The sequence below is a fragment of the Somniosus microcephalus genome, chromosome 30, assembly GCF_052327205.1.
Source record: "Somniosus microcephalus isolate GS21.2 chromosome 30, FLI_Smic_1.0, whole genome shotgun sequence".
Lineage (NCBI taxonomy): Eukaryota > Metazoa > Chordata > Chondrichthyes > Squaliformes > Somniosidae > Somniosus > Somniosus microcephalus.
In genome coordinates this window covers 5,211,968-5,231,645 of record NC_141016.1, presented here as the reverse complement: position 1 = coordinate 5,231,645, position 19,678 = coordinate 5,211,968, and the positions used below count along the sequence as shown (strand labels likewise).

At 44.2% G+C, this 19,678-nt stretch overlaps 1 protein-coding gene across 1 annotated transcript in view; it reads left to right on the top strand.

Moving 5' to 3' along the window:
- The window catches only part of bin3 (bridging integrator 3), a 133,772-nt gene that overhangs the window by 92,216 nt on the left and 21,878 nt on the right, over positions 1–19,678 (top strand). Inside the window, exons 7-8 of the mRNA XM_085970912.1 lie at positions 3,262–3,403; positions 4,984–5,118. Coding sequence (XP_085827038.1) covers positions 3,262–3,403; positions 4,984–5,118 — 277 coding nt within the window. The remainder of the gene's footprint in view (positions 1–3,261; positions 3,404–4,983; positions 5,119–19,678) is intronic.

Genomic DNA, 19,678 nt, shown 5'->3' with positions numbered 1-19,678 from the left:
CAAAACCTTTCATAATTTTAAAGACCTCTCTTTGGTCACCCCTCAGCCTTCTCTTTTCAAGAGGAAAGAGACCCAGCCTGGGTAAGTTTTGCCTGGCACTTGAAGCTTTGTGCTGCAGTGGGAAACGCTCCATTTCCAGTGGGAGGGCAAATTAGCAGCCCCTGTCCTGCCCCGACAAAAGGACACGTCCTCTGAGCTGCTGCTGCTCATAGCGAGGCAGAAGCCAGCATCCCAAACTGTCCTGTCCCTCCCAATTGAGGGCTACAGCATGGAATGAGGAAGCAGCGAAAGGGCACCCTGCCAAATGGCAAAATAAAACGAATCTGGGTTCCAGTTTCAGAACAAGCACTTTAGCCCCGCACAAAAATAGTTAGTTTGCTTAATTTAAGTTTCTAACTAAAAGAGAAAATCTCAAAATGAGTACTTGAATGATGGCAGTTGGTGTAGGCCAAAAGCATAGCAGTAAAAGGGACTTTGTTCCTGTTCATAGAAGATTGGAGTCTGGCACTGAAAGATTTGCTATTGGTCACTGAAACAGTTAGCTCTGCCCAGTTTGTGTTGTATGATGTGCTTTTATACATCTGCAGTGAAACTGTTGAGCGTTAAGCTCCTCCGAATTTGAACAAGTTTTGTATTGATTTGTGGAGGCCCTTGTGATCTCTGATCGTGTACGAAAGCAGTGTGTCGCACTGTTGCTGAAAGCGGGACCTCGCATAGGTTCAACATTGAGGTGCATTTTTTGTGGTAACATTGTGCCGCTCGTGCCATTGACCTGGGAATGCTCGAGGAAGACGCTACGCAGGTCCTGGAAATCTGAAGTGAAAATAGAAAATGCAGCAAGCCAGTCAGCATCTAAAAAAGAACGGGTTAACATGTGCGGTGTGGAACCTTCTTAGAACAGACACGTGTATGAAGGAGAGTTGCAGCAGTTTTTAAAGAAGTGCCAATACATCCATTTCCAGTGGTCATTATTCACAGATCCTCTCTTAAACATCGGCACCGCTTGTGCTTCAAAACCATCCTCTATAGATGATGTGCAAAACTATTTTGTAGAACCAATTTGCCTCGCATCATCCTCGATCTCTGAGAGGGGGAGATGGTATCTGGCAGAACACGTTGGAGCACCAACTTGTCATCGATGGCCATTCAGCCCCTCGAGCCCGTTTCGCAATTCAACTTCATCTTGGCTGACCTGTACCTCAAATCCATTTACCCGCCTTTGATCCTTATGTCATGTTAAGTAGCAGTGGAATATTGGTTCGGACTTAGTCACCAAGTAATTGATCTGAATGTCCCAAAAGTGCTTCCTATCCAATGAAGTACTTTAAAAGTGCAAATCACTGTTGGTACATAGGCAACTGCAACAGACTATTCACACACAGCCACAAACAATAAGTGAGATGAGTGATCCATCAGTTTGGGGCTTTTTTGGTGGTTGTTTGAGGAAGTATGGTGGTGAGAATTTGAGAAGAACTACTTGCTCTTCTTTGGATGGTGCCTTGGGATCTTTTGTATGAGAATGATTGGCAGCTAACATAAAAGGGAAACCAAAAGTCGTCTTTAGGCATATGAATAGTACAGGAGACTTTGGTTTATCCGGAGGTTGTATGTCCGGGAACCTTGATCTACCGGCAGAAATCGGGAGCCGTTCTGTTAGGTTGTTTTTCTTCTTGTGGCTTTTTTTCCCCCAACAGTCAGGCTTTGGAAGGTCTCCCTGAAGCTGTTGCTAAGCTACAGAGATGCTTCCAAGGTACAGGCCGACTGTTTGAAGCTGTTGCTAAGCAACAGTGTTTGTTGTCAGATAATCTCCGTATGCTTCAACATTAACTTTGTCTGTCCGGCAGTTTTGATAGATCGGCAACAGCTCGGTCCTGTCGGTGCCGGATATAACAAAGTTTCCTGTAAACGGGTAGTAAGAGGAGGGGTGGGGCCAATTAGGGACCAAAATGGAGACCTATGCATGGAGGTAGAGGGCATGGCTGAGGTACTAAATGAGTACGTTGTATCTGTCTTTACTAAGGAAAAAGATGCTGCCAAAGTCACAGTCAAAGAGGAGGTAGTTGAGATACTGGATGGGATAAAAATTGATATGGAGGAGGTACCAGAAAGGCTGGCTGTAATTAAAATAGATAAGTCACCAGGACCAGATGGGGTGCTTCCTAGGATGCTGAGGGAAGTGAAGGAAGAAATCGCGGAGTTACTGGCCATAATCTTCCAATCCTCCTTAGAAACAGGGGTGGTGCCAGAGGACTGGAGAATTGCAAATGTTACACCCTTGTTCAAAAAAGGGTGTAAAGATAAACCAAGCAACTATAGGCCAGTCAGTTTAACCTCGGCAGTGGGGAAGCTTTTAGAAACAATAATTGAGAAAGCAGTTAAAAAAGCATACAGGATCCTGGGCTTCATGGATAGAGCTATAGAGTACAAAAGCGTTGAAATTATGATGAACCTGTATAAAACACTGGTTCGGCCTCAACTGGAGTATTGTGACCAATTCTGGGCACCGCACTTTAGGAAGGATGTGAAGGCCTTAGAGAGGGTGCAGAAAAGATTTATGAGAATGATTCCAGGGACGAGGGACTTCAGTTACGTGAATAGACTGGAGAAGCTGGGGTTGTTCTCCTTAGAGCAGAGAAGGTTGAGAGGAGATTTGATAGAAGTGTTCAAAATCAAGAGGGGTCTGGACAGAGTAGATAGAGAGAAACTGTTTCCATTGGCAGAAGGGTCGAGAACCAGAGGACACAGATTTAAGGTGATTGGCAGAAGAACCAAAGGCGACATGAAGAAAAACTTTTTTATGCAGTGAGTGGTTAGGATCTGGAATGCACTGCCTGAAAGGGTGGTGGAGGCAGATTCAGTGGTAGCTTTCAAAAGGGAATTGGACAAGTAACTGAAGGAAAAACATTTGCAGGGGAGTGGGACGAGCTAAAGTGCTTTTGCAGAGAGCCGGCACGGGCTTGATGGGCCGATTGGCCTCCTACTGTGCTGTAACCATTCTATGATTCTATTTTTACATCCACCTAAACAGGCAGACGGGGCCTTGGTTTCGTATCTCTTGTGAGAAATGACACCCCTGGCAGTGTAGCATTACATTGGTGCTGCACGTAGATAGCTCCTGTCTTGGGAGTTGGATTTTGCCCCACAACTTTCTGACTCAGAGTGCAAGTGCCTGGTGGGCTTTATAACTGACTGTACCACGCTCGAGTCCATAACTCTGACATTTTAGCAGCTTTTCCTCATTTGTTTTCTGTTGTTATCAAGGTTCAGTAACGTTTTCCCAAGTCTGAACATGGCGGTGAAGAGACGCGAACAGGCGTTGCAGGACTATAAAAGATTGCAGTCCAAGGTGGAAAAATATGAAGAGAAGGAGAAATCTGGTCCTGTGCTTGTGAAGCTTCACCAGGTAAGGTGGGAACAAGACTCTCCTTGGCATTTTTTGTAAGGAATGTGGAAGGGTTGACGAGATTTCAAATACACACTTTGGACCCTATTCTCCAATGCAAAGTGAGCCAGAAAGAGTGATTGTAGAATAGGAAGCGCTCCAACCAATTGTGGTCTACAGGAGAGAGGGGAGAAAAAGCAGCAACAGATTTTTTTTTCCCCATTGATTTTCCTCCCTCCTCTCGCTCACTCAACCTTCCTCTCCAAGCATGGATCAGATAAAGGGAAAAGCAGCTTTGACTGACAACGTTGACAGGACATTTGGCCAACCACACGGCTGAGCCCAATCCTGACGTCCACGCATCACGGGTTGCTGGATAGTGATCAGGAACTGGAGCCAGTGTATTCCTCGCCCTAACCCACGGCGCTGAATCCACTGCACTGCTGCCCCAGCCAAGATCAGCAAACTCTGCACAGAGCAGGTATTGAACCAGACACCTTCCTGGCATATCTGATCATTGGATAAGCTTGCGGAGTCATTGGAGGAGCCGAAAGGGTTGGTCAAATGGAAACAGGAAGAGGACAAAATATTTGAAGCGGGAAAGGGGAGAGAGTAACAAAAAAGTGAATCAAAAAAACCTTATTGAGTGGTGGAGCAGGCTCGAGGGGCCAAATGGTCGACTCCTGCTCCTATTTCTTATGTTCTTATGTAAAAAGAACCATAGTCTGCCATTTGCCCCACTAACTATCGTGGCAATTTCAGTTTAAAAAGACATATCCCTCTTTCATGTAACATGAGACACTCAATGTTTTCAAGGGGAGACTGGATAGGCACTTGAGGGAAATAAACTTGCAGGGCTACGGGGATAGAGCGGGGGAATGGGACTGACTGGATTGCTCTACAGAGAGCCGGCACCGACTCGATGGGCTGAATGGCTTCCTTCTGTGCAGTTTTGACTCTATGGCTATGTAAAACACTAAAATTTGACCTACTGCAGTTCAATAATAATGTAAAATAATATTTTTAACATGGTATTCTTGAAGCAAAAAAATTAATCTTAGTTTTCTTCCTCACTGCACATGAGGCTACTTATCCAGGTTAATTGCAGCTAAGCAAAGATCTCTCGTGCTGATTCAGAGCAAGTTAATTCTGCAGTTTACTTGGGCAGAGTTCACACAACCGACAGCAGCACTCAATCTGAAATGCTGTTGAGGTCCTCAAAAGGTTAAATCATTTGGACTGATTATTTTTGGCTGGTTGAATCCTTCTTGCAGTGTACATAAGTATCTTTCTTCGCATATTTCGGTCTTTGCTTACGGCTGATTCTCTCTTTTTGTCGTTCTATAAAAATATAATTTGTGTGCAGGTTGTTAATTGATTAAAATATAGTTCCACGACCAGATTGAATATCTTCCCAATTGTGTTAGCAATAAATGTTGAGAATTAGTCTCAAACTTCAGTCAGGATCAGCTGAACTCGGCAATGGCCAATCCATTGTTTCCCCTCTTAACAGCTGTTTCCAGCTCTAGTTCCTCATTGCCTGTCTAAAATATGGTACAAAACCCTAAGATCACATTTCTTCGCTTGTTTCTATTTTCTAGGCAAGAGAGGAGCTAAGGCCAGTCCGCGAAGATTTTGAAGCCAAAAACAAGCAGCTACTTGAAGAGATGCCAAAGTTTTACAATAGTCGCATTGATTACTTTCAACCAAGCTTTGAAGCTCTGATTCGTGCACAGGTAGGCACGCTGGTTTGACTTTTCCTAACTCTCGTGCTGTCTATTTCCTCGGACTCGGTTACCAGTTGCTCAGTATAAGCCAGTTATCTCTCCAGCACTGGAGCAGAATGGGTTCTGTAGGTAGCCATTCAGATCCATTGATAGCGATGGGCTGCTGTTCCATGGGATATGTGCTTTTGAGTTTGCTTCAAGTGATTAGAGTGCTTTGCATGATGTTTCACAGTTTGCTGTGTTTCGCGAGTAGGATTGGTGCACTCGTCTGCAACCCGTAGATTTCACTTCACACTAAAGTACGTGTGTAGGACGAGCGTTTGAGCAGAACGCAGCGTTTCTGAGCGAGAAAATGGGAAACTACTGTTTAAATCTTGGATATTTTATGGACACCTTATACTCTTTCACTTTAATTGCCATACAGCTTTATGATTGCACAATTTTGTTTTCTAAAATCACTATTTGGGATTGAAGCAATACGTCGCTGAAGGTCAGGTGTTGAAATGTTTCCAAAGGCCGAGATGAGACAGTAATGGTTGCCAGATACAGCAGCTTATTCCTTCCCACTTTACTCCTCTCTTCTGAAGGCACTAACCCTCGATGGGGTATGACTCTGCGAGTGCTGACTAAACTCTAGTACCTTGTTCAAGTGGCTATTCTTCATGTAAAATCTTCTTGGGTATTGGGACGCTAATCCACTTTGGATTGCAGTGGAGCCTTGTCCTGTTCCTGACCAAGGTCCCCATCCATTCTTGCACGTACGTACACTTATATACACACAGGTATACATGCACACGCACCAGCGGGAGTCACTATATACTGATTAGAAGTGACTGATTTTCTACTTCAAGGTTTCTGAGGCCAGTTGTACCAAATGTTGCCCTGCCTGAGATTTGCTAATGCAGCACAGACTGGGAATCAAACCAGTGACTTGTGGTCTGTTTGGACGCTGCAGGGATATTTTGTCAATAAGATAATCTAGTTCCAAGTCATCGGTTTCAGAGCAGGAGACAGACGGAGTGACACCGGACAGGGGGAATCTCTTTGCAGCACATGAATTCCTTAACACGGGAATCACTGTGATTGCTTAGATTACAGACTGATTGTGCACCCGGTGATTGCTTTTTGAAGGCACGTACAAGCTACAGTATGAATCCGCCTGGTGTGTCAGCCTGGATTTTTGTGCTGGAGTGGGACTTGAACCCACAAACTTCTGACTCACAGGTGAGGATGCTGCCCACTGAGCCACGGCTGACACTAAGAACTTAAAGCAGAAAATGGGTGTTCTTTTCTTGTCTGATTTGTTTACCAGAAACTCTCTTTGATGAGGTACATTCCCTTTGGTGCAATCTGTTGTATTGTGTGGTTTTGCATTAAATTTGAAAAACTTCCTAATAGCTTCTAGTGTATCTGGGATTTTCCAGGGACCATACCTGCCTGTGGTTGCAAACGAAACAAAAAAGGAAAAATTATTTCACTCATCTCTGGAAAAATGTATTTCCTGGTTTTCTGTGTGCAGTGAGTCAGGACTGTGTTCCTAGTATAGTCTGTTGTAACATGCACTGCATTTTCTTTAGGCATCATTGGTCTATCAAGAGAAGACTAGAACTGGAGGGCATTGTCTCAGGATAAGGGGTCGGCCATTTAGGACTGAGATGAGGAGAAATTTCTTCACTCAGAGGGTGGTGAATCTTTGGAATTCTCTCCCCCAGAGGGCTGTGGAGGCTCAGTCGTTGAGTATATTCAAGACAGAGATCGATAGATTTTTGAATATTAAGGGAATCGAGGGATACGGGGGATAGTTCAGGAAAGTGGAGATGAGGTAGAAGATCAGCCATGAAGGGCCAAGTGGCTTACTCCAGCTCCTATTTCTTATGTTCTTAAAGGAGGTGGTGCAACAAAGGTTCACTAGATTGATTCCTGGGATGAGGGGGCTGTCCTATGAGAGATTGTGTAGAATGGGCCTATACTCTCTAGAGTTTAGAAGAATGAGAGGTGATCTCATTGAAACATACAAGATTTTGAAGGGCATTGACAGGGTAGATGCTGAGAGGTTGTTTCCCCTGGCTGGAGTGTCTAAAACTAGGAGGCATAGTCTCAGGATAAGGGGTCGGCCATTTAAGACAGAGATGAGGAGGAATTTCTTCACTCAGAGGGTTGTGAATCTCTGGAATTTTCTACCCCAGAGGACTGTGGATGCTGAATTGTTGAGTACATTCAAGGCTGAGATAGATAGATTTTTGGACTCTAGGGGAATCAAGGGATATGGAAAAAGGGCAGGGAAGTGGAGTGGCTGCAGAAGACCAGCCATGTTCTTATTGAATGGCGGAGCAGGCTCGAGGGGCCGTGTGGCCTACTCCTGCTCCTAATTCTTATGTTCTTCTGTGTTCTTAAGAATCTGAGTGGCGCTGGCAGGAGTGTTCAGCAAGTGTTCTGGTAGTTCAGTACCACAAGAGTGAAATGTTGCACAGTAAATTATATAATAATCAGCTCACTTTTATAATGAGCGTGTGAGCAGATTTACCTGTTGGTAATGGTGCAGAATTAGTCAGCTGACCCAAGGTGATCGCAGTTGACAAATTGTTAGATCCACAGGATCGCAGAGAAATTTAGCGGCGAACAGTGAAGATTAAATAAAATCTATGCTCTACCTTACACTAGTGGTGTGCGGGGCTATAGGTGAAGCGTGAACACCTTTTGCAGCAGGGTATAGATGGCAGATGGAGCATAAAACACATTGGCCCAGAAATTCGGGTCGGAGGCTTCCTGCGGGTGCAAGCCCCCGACCTGCACTTACCTAGCGCGCCGGCCGTTGAGCTGTGGGCCCGTGTGGGATTCCGATTCTGGGCCTCCTCCAACTGCCGGCGCGCAGTGCTTGCGTATCCCAGGGGCGCAGTTAGTTCGAAGCGTCCCCTGGGATCACGTGGGCCATGGAGAGCCAATGGTAGCAGGGAATGCTTCATTCATAAGTTTGACAGAAATGCTGTCTAACCTATAAATACTATAAGCCCCAAAACGTCACTAAAACTTCAAATAAATTTTTAAAAATCACTTTTTAAAAATAACTATAAATTACATGAAATACCTATTTTAAACAATAATTTAAACTTTTGAAAAAATAATTACATTTTCTAACGGGGCTAAAAATAAACTTACCTTTCTTTAAAGTATTTAAAAATAATAAACCTGTGGAAAAAATGTTTTAATTTTAATTAATTCACCACTTACCTTGTTAAAAGCCGGCCTTGCGACTGCTTTTTACATGTGTAATTGCTGGAGACTTACCCTCCCGGAGAAACCTGCAAAAAACCGTAAGTTCCATGCGCACGCGCTGCCTCCCCGGCGCACGCGTTCGACCTCTGAACCCCTTCTTTCAGGGGAACGGAAGTGCCGGTTTCCCACGCATGCGCAGTGCATGCAGGAACCCGGCACTTTGGTTGGGTCGACGCGTGTGTACCCCGTGCGTACTCGCGCGTTGGGACCCGAATTTCTGGGCCATTGATTTGCGCTATGGTCTATGGGCAATAAATGGCAGACACTCATTGACTACAGCTTGGTCTTACAGCAGGATCTATGGGCTAAAGATGGAGCACTGACTCACAAAATTCACTACAGCTTGCTGGTCAGGTAGTCATTGTGCAGAATTTGAGAGTTATAAGCTGTTTGACCTACCAGTTTAATTACATTCCTCTAATTTCAGTTCTCTCCCATGAAAACTTTTAACCGTGGCTATTTAGCATATTGTTTGAAATTCCAATTAATTATTGGTCAGTTCTCAGTTCGATTAGTTCTTTCCGTATTGACTTTTGACTTGCAAAATACAGCAGCCATACCAACAAAAGTTTCAAGGACTACAGTGCCAGGGGGAACAGTCACAACTGATCTTAAGCTTTAAAAAAAATTTAAGTTTGTATTTTCCCCAAAATGCCGTATATATTCTGAAAACAAATCTGATAAACAACCTGTAATCTCAGTGTAACATTAACCTGCCAGATTCTACTTGCTGATTTCTCAAGTATAAATGAAATAATCTCCCTCAAATGAGAAGAATTAGAATCTTGTAGCTTGTTGGCACAACCTTCAGCGGCTTTGGGGGGAAAAAAGCTCACTTTCTGCCTGTTTATCCTTTAGCCAGATGGGCTGGGCTTTCTTGGATGAAAACTAATTTCTGGCTGTTGACACCCTCACTTCGCAACCAACTGATGAAAGAGCTGCTTCTGCGGGGTAGGACTGGCCTTTGCCAACATGTCCTCCCTTTTCTGAGGTGCGGTGGCTTGATAATGTGCGGCGTTCCTTCCACTAGCTCGGCCAAGAGCTGGCAAACTCTTGCCAAAGGAAGTCAGCCAAGTTCAAATGATTGAGGCTGGGATTCAAAACCCCTGATCCTCGGGGTTGGAAAACCAACGCTCTGCCTCGAGAGCTGTGGATGCACTACTTGTTTGATCTTAAAGTTTCCTCCAAACAGACTTGGATTGAGAAATGTATAAGGAGGATCAAACAGAGCAACAAAATGCCCACCATGGGTCAGTTGGAAACTGCATTGAAATGTTGATTGCGTTAAACCACATTCTAGTTCCAATTTTAGCAAACGTGAAGCCTGTGACAAAATAGTAAAAGCAGATTCAAGGTCTTGCTCCTCCTGAACGTAAAAGAAAAGAAAACTTGCATTTATATATCGCCTTTCATAACCTCAGGACATCCAAAGCGCTTTTTCAAGTGGTGTCGCTTTTATAATGTAGGAAATGTGGCCGTCAATTTGCGCACAGCAGCAATGCGATAATGATCAGATAATCTGTTTCAGTAATGTTAGTTGAGGGATAAATATTTGCCAGGACACCGGGGAAAGCCCCCCTGCTGTTGTACGAAATAATGCCGTGGATCTTTTACATCCACCTCAGAGGGCAGAACGGGCCTCGGTTTAACGCCTCACCCAAAAGACACTCCCTCAGTACTGCACTGGGAGTGTCAGCCGAGATTATGGGCTCAAGTCTCTGAAGTGGAACTCAAAACCACAACCTTCTGGCTCAACAGGCGAGAATGCAACCCACTGAGCAACTTTATTACAAAGTGGACAAACGGCAAATGCTAGAAATAAACAAACCGAGAAAAGACAGGTTATGATGTTACAGGTGTGTAGGCTGCACCAGAAAGGAAGCTGGGTCATTTATTTGTTTTGTTGTAAATTTAAGTGAAAAACCATATCCATTAACCGACCCTCCTGTACTCATAAGCAAGCTGTAGTGCCTCAGCTGTTGCCCATGTGAGAGCATGTTCAACAAAGAACAGATACCAAAATATTTTCTATTGCTGTGTAAAGCAAATACCTCAGAATTTCCTCTTAGCTTGTTTTAAATAAAACCTTTGGAGATCTGAATGAATGTGATTGAAGATCTGGACTTGGATCCTGTTCATTCAGTGTTGTAACCCTGCAAGGAATGTGTAAAGTCGTATTTGCCAATCTAGGCAGCTCACCTTTCGTTCAGAGTTTAGTGATCAGGTGTGTTCCTTTTTGCAAATCAATGAAAATGTTCTACCTTTACATAATCATTATATTATGAGTGGATTCTGCAGCAAGTTGCTGTTTGGCTGCAGTGAAAATATATTTGTAGTTGTGGTTTTTAATGTCAGAAAAGTCCCATGTATAGTGTTTTGATAATTCCTGTTTTTTTTATCTTTATGCAAAAGTTGGTCTCAGTTTGGTTGGAAAGTTTGGGTTACTTTCAAAGGTTATTTGCTACGTGTGTGGAATTCTTCTTTACCTTTGTGCGAGTGGGAGTGAACTATTGACGTTTGTAAAAGTCAAACTTTTAGGAAACCAAAATCGTCATGTTGACCACTCGAGGCTTATTTTTGCAGAACTCTGAGCTTACGGGGTCAGTCCATGCTTCTCTTTACTGTTGTTTGGTAGAAATAGTTTTAATGTGATTAAAAATGCCTGTCATTGAGAAACGATTGTTTGGCAGCGTGTTATGTGGACATGCAAGACTGCATATTGATGATAATTGGCAAAAGAGCCACAGGAGAGATGAGATGAGAAAGTTCATTTCGCGGCGAGTTGTTGTGATCTGGAATGCGCTGCCTGAAAGGGCGGTGGGAGCAGATTCAGTAGTAACTTTCAAAAGGGATTTGGATGTATACCTGAAAAGCAAATTTTCAAGGCTATGGGGAAAGACCAGGGAGTGGACCTAATTGGATAGCTCTCTCAAAGAGCCAGCCCAGGCACGATGGGCTGAATGGCCTCCTTCTGTACTGTATCATTCTAGATATTCACACAACACCAAGTTATAGTCCAACAGCTTTATTTGAAATCACAAGCTTTCGGAGTGCTGCTCCTTCGTCAGGCAAAGGAGCAGCGCTCCGAAAGCTTGTGATTTCAAATAAAGCTGTTGGACTATAACCTGGTGTTGTGTGACTTCCTACATTTGTCCACCCCAGTCCAACACCGGCATCTCCACATCATTCTAGCTATTGCCACTTGAATTGCTTTTCCCCATGGGGGAGGCTGATTGCATTCATTATTTCTCCTCATCTCACCTCTAGCTCTTTTGCCAATTACCTTAAATCTGGTTACCAACCCTCCTGACAGTGGAAACAGTTTCTTATTTACTCTATCAAAACCCTTCATGATTTTGAAGGTCTCTTTCAAATCTCCTCTTAATCTTCTCTTCTCTGCTCTGCTCTAAGGAGAAATGACCCCAGCTTCTCTAGTCTCTCCATCTAACTGAAATCCTTCATCCCTGGTACCATTCTAGTAAATCTCTTCTGCACCCTCTCCAAGGCCTTCACGCCCTTCCTGAAGTTTGATGCCCAGAATTGGACACAATACGCCAGGTGAGGTTTAACCAGTGATTTATAAAGGTTTAGCGTAACTTCCTTGCTATTGTACTTAATAAGGGGAAAAAAACACTAGTGGGCGTAGTCTATAGGCCTCCGGACAGTTGCAACTCTGTTGGACGGAGTATCAATCAGGAAATAGTTGAGGCTTGTAATAAGGGAGCATCTATAATTATGGGGGATTTTAACTATCATATTAATTGGACAAATCAAATTGGGCAGGGCTGCCTTGAGGATGAGTTCATTGAGTGTATTAGGGATGGGTTTCTTGAGCAGTATGTAACTGTGGCTGGGGTGGGTAGGGTCTTTGATGATGGACCGTGACCTCCGTAAACAGCGTTTCTGGTATATGTGCTCTATGGTCGGTAGCCGGGTGCCGGTAATGCGTTGGGCAGTTTTGACTACCCGCTGCAGGGCTTTCCGGTCATAGTAGCTACAGCTGCCATACCATATTGTGATACAGTTCGTCAGGATGCTCTCTATTGTGCAGCGGTAAAAGTTAGAGAGGATCAGGGGTGACAGGTTACATCCCTTCAGCCTCCTTGAGTGACCATAACATGGTTGAATTCCATATTCAATTAGAGGGTGAGAAGGTTGGATCTCAAACAAGTGCGCTAAGCTTGAATAAAGGAGACTATGAAGGTATGAGAGCGGAATTGAGTAGAGTGGATTGGGAAAATAGATTAAAGGGTAAGACGATATATGATCAGTAGTGTACATTTAAGGAATTATTTTACAACTTCCAAAAAATATATATTCCACTGAGAAGAAAAGGGTGTAAAAGAAAAGACAGCCATCCGTGGCTAAGTAAAGAAATTAAGGATAGTATTTGACTAAAAACAAGGGCATATAAGGTAGCCAAATCTAGTGGGAGGATAGAGGATTGGGAAAACTTTAAAAGACAGCAAAAAATAACAAAAAGATTGATTAAGAAAGGGAAGATAGATTATGAAAGTAAATTAGCAAAAAATATAAAAACAGAAAGTAAGAGTTTTTATAGCTATATAAAAAGAAAAAGGGTGGCTAAAGTAAATGTTGGTCCCTTAGAGGATGAGACCGGGAAATTAATGGTGGGAAATATGGAGATGGCAAAAACACAATGAATATTTTGTATCAGTCTTTACAGTATAAGACACTAAGAATATCCCAATACTGGACAAACAGGGGGCTATAGGGGGGGAGGAGCTAAACACGATCAAAATCACTAAGGACGTGGTAATCGGTAAAATAATGGGACTCAAGGCGGATAAATCACCTGGACCTGATGGCTTACATCCTAGTGTCTTGAGGGAAGTGGCGGTAGGGATTGTGGATGCATTGGTAATAATTTTCCAAAACTCCCTGGACTCGGCAAAGGTCCCGGCAGACTGGAAAACTGCTAATGTAACGCCCTTATTTAAAAAGGGCAGTAGACAGAAGGCTGGAAACTATAGACCGGTTAGCCTAACATCTGTGGTAGGTAAAATTTTGGAGTTTATTATTAAGGAGACAGTAACAGGACATTTGGATAATCATAATTTAATAGGACAAAGTCAGCATGGTTTTATGAAGGGGAAGTCATGTTTGACAAATTTGCTGGAGTTCTTTGAGGAAGTAACATATAGGGTGGATAAAGGGGAACCAGTGGACGTAGTGTATTTAGACTTCCAAAAGGCATTTGACAAGGTGCCACACAAAAGATTATTGCTTAAGATAAAAAAATCACAGGATTGGGGGTAATATTCTGGCATGGATAGAGGATTGGCTATCTAACAGAAGGCAGAGAGTTGGGATAAATGGTTCATTCTCAGACTGGCAATCAGTAACTAGTGGTGTTCCACAGGGGTCAGTGCTGGGTCCCCAACTCTTTACAATCTATATTAACGATTTGGAGGAGGTGACCGAGTGTAACATATCAAAGTTTGCAGATGATACTAAGATGGGAGGGAAAGTAGTGAGTGAGGAGGACATAAAAAACCTGCAAGGGGACATAGACAGGCTAAGTAAGTGGGCAGAGATTTGGCAGATGGAATACAATACTGGAAAGTGTGAGGTTATGCACTTTGGCAGGAAAAATCGTAGAGCAAGTTATTATCTTAATGGCAAGAAACTGGAAAGTACTGAAGTACAAAGGGATCTGGGGGTCCTGGTGCACGAAACTCAAAAGGTTAGTATGCAGGTGCAGCAAGTGATTAAGAAGGCCAATGGAATGTTGGCTTTCATTGCTAGGGGGATAGAATATAAAAATAGGGAGGTATTGCTTCAGTTGTACAAGGTATTGGTGAGACCGCACCTGGAATACTGCATACAGTTTTGGTGTCCATACTTAAGAAAGGACATACTTGCTCTCGAGTCAGTACAAAGAAGGTTCACTCGGTTAATCCCGGGGATGAGGGGATGGACATATGAGGAGAGGTTGAGTAGATTGGGACTCTACTCATTGGAGTTCAGAAGAATGAGAGGCGATCTTATTGAAACATATAAGATTGTGAAGGGGTTGGATCGGGTGGATGCGGGGAGGATGTTCCCGATGATGGGTGAAACTAGAACTAGGGGGCATAGTCTTAGAATAAGGGGCTGCTCTTTCAAAACTGAGATGACGAGGAACTACTTCACTCAGAGGGTGGTAGGTCCATGGAATATGCTGCCCCAAAAAGCTGTAGAAGCTACATCATTACATAAATTTAAAACAGAAATAGACAGTTTCCTAGAAGTAAAGGGTTATGGGGAGCGGGCAGGAATTTGGACATGAGTCTAGGTTCGGATCGGTCATGGCCCTGTGGGTAGCGGAGCGGGCCCAGGGGCCGTTTAGCCTGATCCTGCTCCTATTTCGTGTGTCTAATTCTGTTAGATTCAGGAGATGGTTCTGTGATAGTAGATTGGCAGTTAGGATCAGATCAGCCATGATCTTATTGAATGGCGGAGCAGGCTCGAGGGTTCGATTGGCCTACTCCTGCTGCTATTTCTTATGTTCTTATGACTCTATTTATAAAGCCCAGAATCCATATGCTTTTTTAACAGCCTTATTAACTTGTCCTGCCACTTTTAAAGATTTCTGTACATAAACCCCCAGGTGTCCCTGTTCCTGCACCCCCTTTAACATTAGTTTATAATGCCTCTCCTCATTCTTCCTTACAAAATGCAGCACTTCACACTTCTCAGCATCAAATTTCATCTGCCACGTGTCTGCCCATTTCACTAGTCTGTCTATGTCCTCTTGAAGCCTGCTACTATCCTCCTCACTGCTTACTCCATTTGCGAGTTTCGTGTCATCTGCAAACTTTGAAACTTTAATATATATCAGAACACCTGGAGGGGACTGCACTTCAAAGACATCCCACTCCAAATCTGGCCACGAATATTTGTGAACTTTGCTGTGATTGCGAAGCCCTGGAATACATCCTTTTTTTTGATATGCAAAAAAAGCAGCAGCCTGTTCAGTGCTTGACTGCAGCCACTAGATGTCACGGATTTGAAACGTGAACGTGGGAGACAGCTGGTTGTACTAGATGTGTTGTGCATTCCCCTTGTGGGGGATGTAGTGTCGTGCATTGAGGCTTTTTTTTTGTGGCAACTTCCACATTCGTGCCCTGTCCACGCCAATCAGCTATTCAAAAGTATGGAGGGATGCTTAATTGTGGATTAGATTCAGCACAAGATCTGGATCACTCAATTTCAGCTCGTGTTTTGTCAGGTAAACAAGTTAGCATTGAAAACTGGGCTGGGATTCAAAACAATCAGTTATGTTTTTTGGGGGGGGGGGGGGGGGGAAACACCCATCATTTTCAAGTTAATATTCCAGATTACCTAATCTTGTTAATGCTTCCTCTTTACTTAATTTGCATCCTCCCGAGTTTCTTAGAAAGCATCACATTTCTGAGGGATGTGAAAAGACAAGCAAGTTCTCAGCAAAAACGTACAGGGGTTCCCCCCAGAAACTGGAGAATGCCTCTGTTGAATGATGTGTTCCATCTTTTACTTGGGCAATAGGCGGTGACTCTATGCTTCTGTTGTTCAGTGGCCAGTCTTTCACGTTCATGAAAGAAACATTCTAACACACAGCCATGAGTGCGATGTTGGTGATTCTCCTGCTTGTGCTGCAGCCTACGCTCCACTGAACCAGCACAACTCGCTGAGGAAAGTGGTATACATTGGGCAAATTAGTTTGGCAGACAAGACAAGTTTTGTGTTCTGATTATCATTTAGTTTCAATTGAAGTCACCCAGCGCTTACTTGGGAGCAATTAGGCTCTGTAGTTTTAAAAAGACAGACCCCTGCAATTCATATATGCGCACACTCCGCAGATATGCTAACTTGATCATCTTTCTGTTAAGTGAGTGTCTTGCCATGGCATCTTTCTAAAGGTATTCCACCTTAGTTATGCAAAACTTGTATCGAACCTTGGTTAGACCATACTTGGAGTGATGTGTACAATTCTGGTCGCCATATTATAAAAAGGTTATAGAGGCACTGGAGAGGGTGCAAAAAGGATTTACAAGGATGATACCAGAAATGCAAGGTTATACCAATCAGGAAAGGATGAACAGGCTGGGTCTCTTTTCTCCTGAAAAGAGAAGGCTGAGGGGTGACCTAATAGAGGTCTTTAAAATGATGAAAGGTTTTGATAGAGTGGATACAGAGAGAGTGTTTCCACTTGTGGGGAAGAGCATAACTAGAGGCCATCAATATAAGATGGTCACCAAGAAATCAAATGGGGATTCAGAAAAAACTTCTTTACCCAGAGAGTGGTAAGAATGTGGAACTCGCTACCACAGGGAGTGGTTGAGGCGAATAGTATAGATGCATTTATGGGGAGGCTAGACAAGCATATGAGGGAGAAGGGAATCGAGGGTTATACTGATAGTTAGATGAGGAAAGATGGGAGGAGGCTCGAGTGGAGCATAAACGCCGGCATGGACTGGTTGGGCTGAATGGCCTGTTTCTGTGCCGTATATTCTATGTAATCCTATTCTACATGTGTTCCCATGTACTGTACACACCATTGAGCCTGGGTGCTAACTGCTGCCAGGCATGCGGCACTGCTGTCCCATGGGGAGAGTGACCTTGGATGGCAACCCCTCCTCGTACCTGCTTCATGCGCCAGCATCTCCCACCTCACCCAGATACCATACAGGGAGTGCTGCTCTCTTGGCCACATCTTGCCTCCACATTTATTTTGCCATTCGTTGAATTTTTCTGGCCACTTTTGCCTCATTGGAAAAGCTGGAAAATGGTTGTAAAATATTTGCAGCCTTCGGAAAGGCTGGAACAGCTTCTCTCCTCCCCCACTCTCTTTCCTCCCTCCTCTTCTCTTTCCCCCCCCCCCCCCCCCACCCCACCCCAATCTGACCACAAAAGTGGCTGCATCCCTTTAAATTTTGGCTGCAGCCCTTGAGTGTTGCTTACCAGGGAGGGGTGTCACAACGGTGGTTTTGAAAGGGAGGGGACAGTACCTGAGGAGAGGGAACTATTTACAATGTCAGCCAGTGTAGAGACCAAGAAGAGAAGTTGAGTGGTCAGTTGTTTAGATGGAATGGAGTCAACGGGCTGGGACTCATGGATGAGATGAGTTCAGAGAGGGCATGAGTGAAGATGGGAGAGAAAGTATAGAGAGGCAGATTTATGGGTGTGATGGTGGGGAGGTTTGGGTTGGTGGGCAAAAGGAAGAAGAAGCTGAATGGGTGGAAGAGGCTGGGAGAACGGTTTAAAGAGATGGTTGGTATTGGGGGCGGGGGGGAATAGGAGCCCAGGGTCATCTTTGCTCTTCAGGATGATTCTGGTGCAAGCGGGACAGGAAGGAGGTTAGCCCCCAGTGGGCACACTAGGCAGGAGGATGGGGCAGCCGAGGTTGCTGCTTGTAAGGAGGCAGTGATGGGTGTCTGGATGGGTTCTTTGGGTGAATGTCAGTCGAGGCACAAAGTGTCACTGATGCTTTATTCACCAGGGCAAAACATATTCTTCACGTTTTCCAGGAAAACGCAGCAATGACTGGGCACTGCAATTCTTCTATATTGTGCAATTTCCCAAAATTTGTGTTGACGATATGCGCAGCCTTCCGAGACCCCAAATGCAATACTGTGAACCACAAGGACTTCCACTCCATCCTGGTCATCACACAATCACGCACACTTCCCTGGTACCAATCATGATTCTTTTACTTTAAGTCAATCCTCTGTGCCAAGGTTGTCTTCTTGGAGATAGTTGACCTTTGACAGCTGGAGAGACAAGGTAGGGAATTTTGGTCTAGTTTTTTGGAATTTTTTAATTTGAAGTAGGAAAATAGGTTTTCAAAGTAACATCAGCCAGCTGTGCGTTTGGAATGTCTATGAAATTTCCTTTGTTCCGTGGTGGTTAGTCTAGGCCTGGTCAATACACACGTCTGCAACGCAAATAGCCCTCATTAATTTGTTCAGTGTGGCTGCCTGTCCTAAATCTACTTTTATTGTTGCGTATCCACTGGCTGCCCAAAACAAAACTCATTCTTTATTCCCACGGGATTCTCTGCAACTTTATGATTTTGTCTTGGTAATAGCAATCTAAAAACTGTTGGCAGATTGGAACGGTGTGAGCACTGAGTGGAACCATGATAATAGGACATTAACCCATTGCTTTATGTATTCTTGGTATGCTCGGGTCCACCTTATTGAATCCAATCTGCATAGGACTGCTTCTACATGGAAGGGACCCAATGTATAAAAAAGCAGGCTAGGTGGCCATCCTTCAGTTTCCAATTGACTGTGGTTCTATGGAGAGAAAGGGAGGGAGGAAGGTAGAGCTCCTTAAGTAAGAACAAGCTCGTGTGCATCACCAAAGACTTTGTCCTTCTCGAATAACTGCAGGATGTTAGTGTGTAGTGTAAGTTTGATTCTTGTATTTTGCTTCTGCCTTTTCCTGCTGCCTATGATGTTATCTGTAATTAAAGCAGTCAGCGGTCTACCACAGTTCAGAGTTCGTTGTTGTACCCACACAGCTATGGTGCTCCCTTGACCTACACTGGCTCCCGGTTAAGCAGCGCCCCGATTTCAAAATTCTCATCCTTGTTTCCAAATCCTTCCATGGCCTCGCCCCTCCCTATCTCTGTAATCTCCTTTAGCCCCACAAACCCCCCCGAGATATCTGCACTCCTCTAATTCTGCCCTCCTGAGCATCCCTGATAAAAATCGCTCAACCATTGGCGGCCGTGCCTTCTGTTGCCTCGGCCCTAAGCTCTGCAATTCCCTGCCTAAACCTCTCCGCCTCGCTACCTCTCTTTCCTCCTTTTAAGATGCTCCTTAAAACCTACCTCTTTGACCAAGCTTTTGGTCACCTGCCCTAATTTCTCCTTATGTGGCTCGGTGTCAAATTTTTTGGCTTATAATACTCCTGTGCAGCACCATGGGACATTAAAGACGCTATATAAATAATTGTTGTTGTTGTTCCATCCTGTTGATGTACGTAATGGGAAAGGATTCCATTTTCTCACTACCCTGCTCTGTTGTGACCACCAACTGTTTCATACAATGCTGGTTTCTCTCACACGATACTTTGGGAAGATTAAGGCTAGCCTTTACAGCGAGACCTGTGGCACTCTGAGGTCACCAGCTGAGCACTGGTGGAACGAGGTACACTCTTGCCCCAGCCATAAAACACATGAGATTTTGAGGGCTTTTTAGGCGCCTGGATCGATCTGCGGGGTGTTCTGCTCTATCATCCACCTAGAATCTGAAAGATGGTAGTAGTGTGCTGCACGGTGTATCGAAGAGCCCCAGAGGATGAA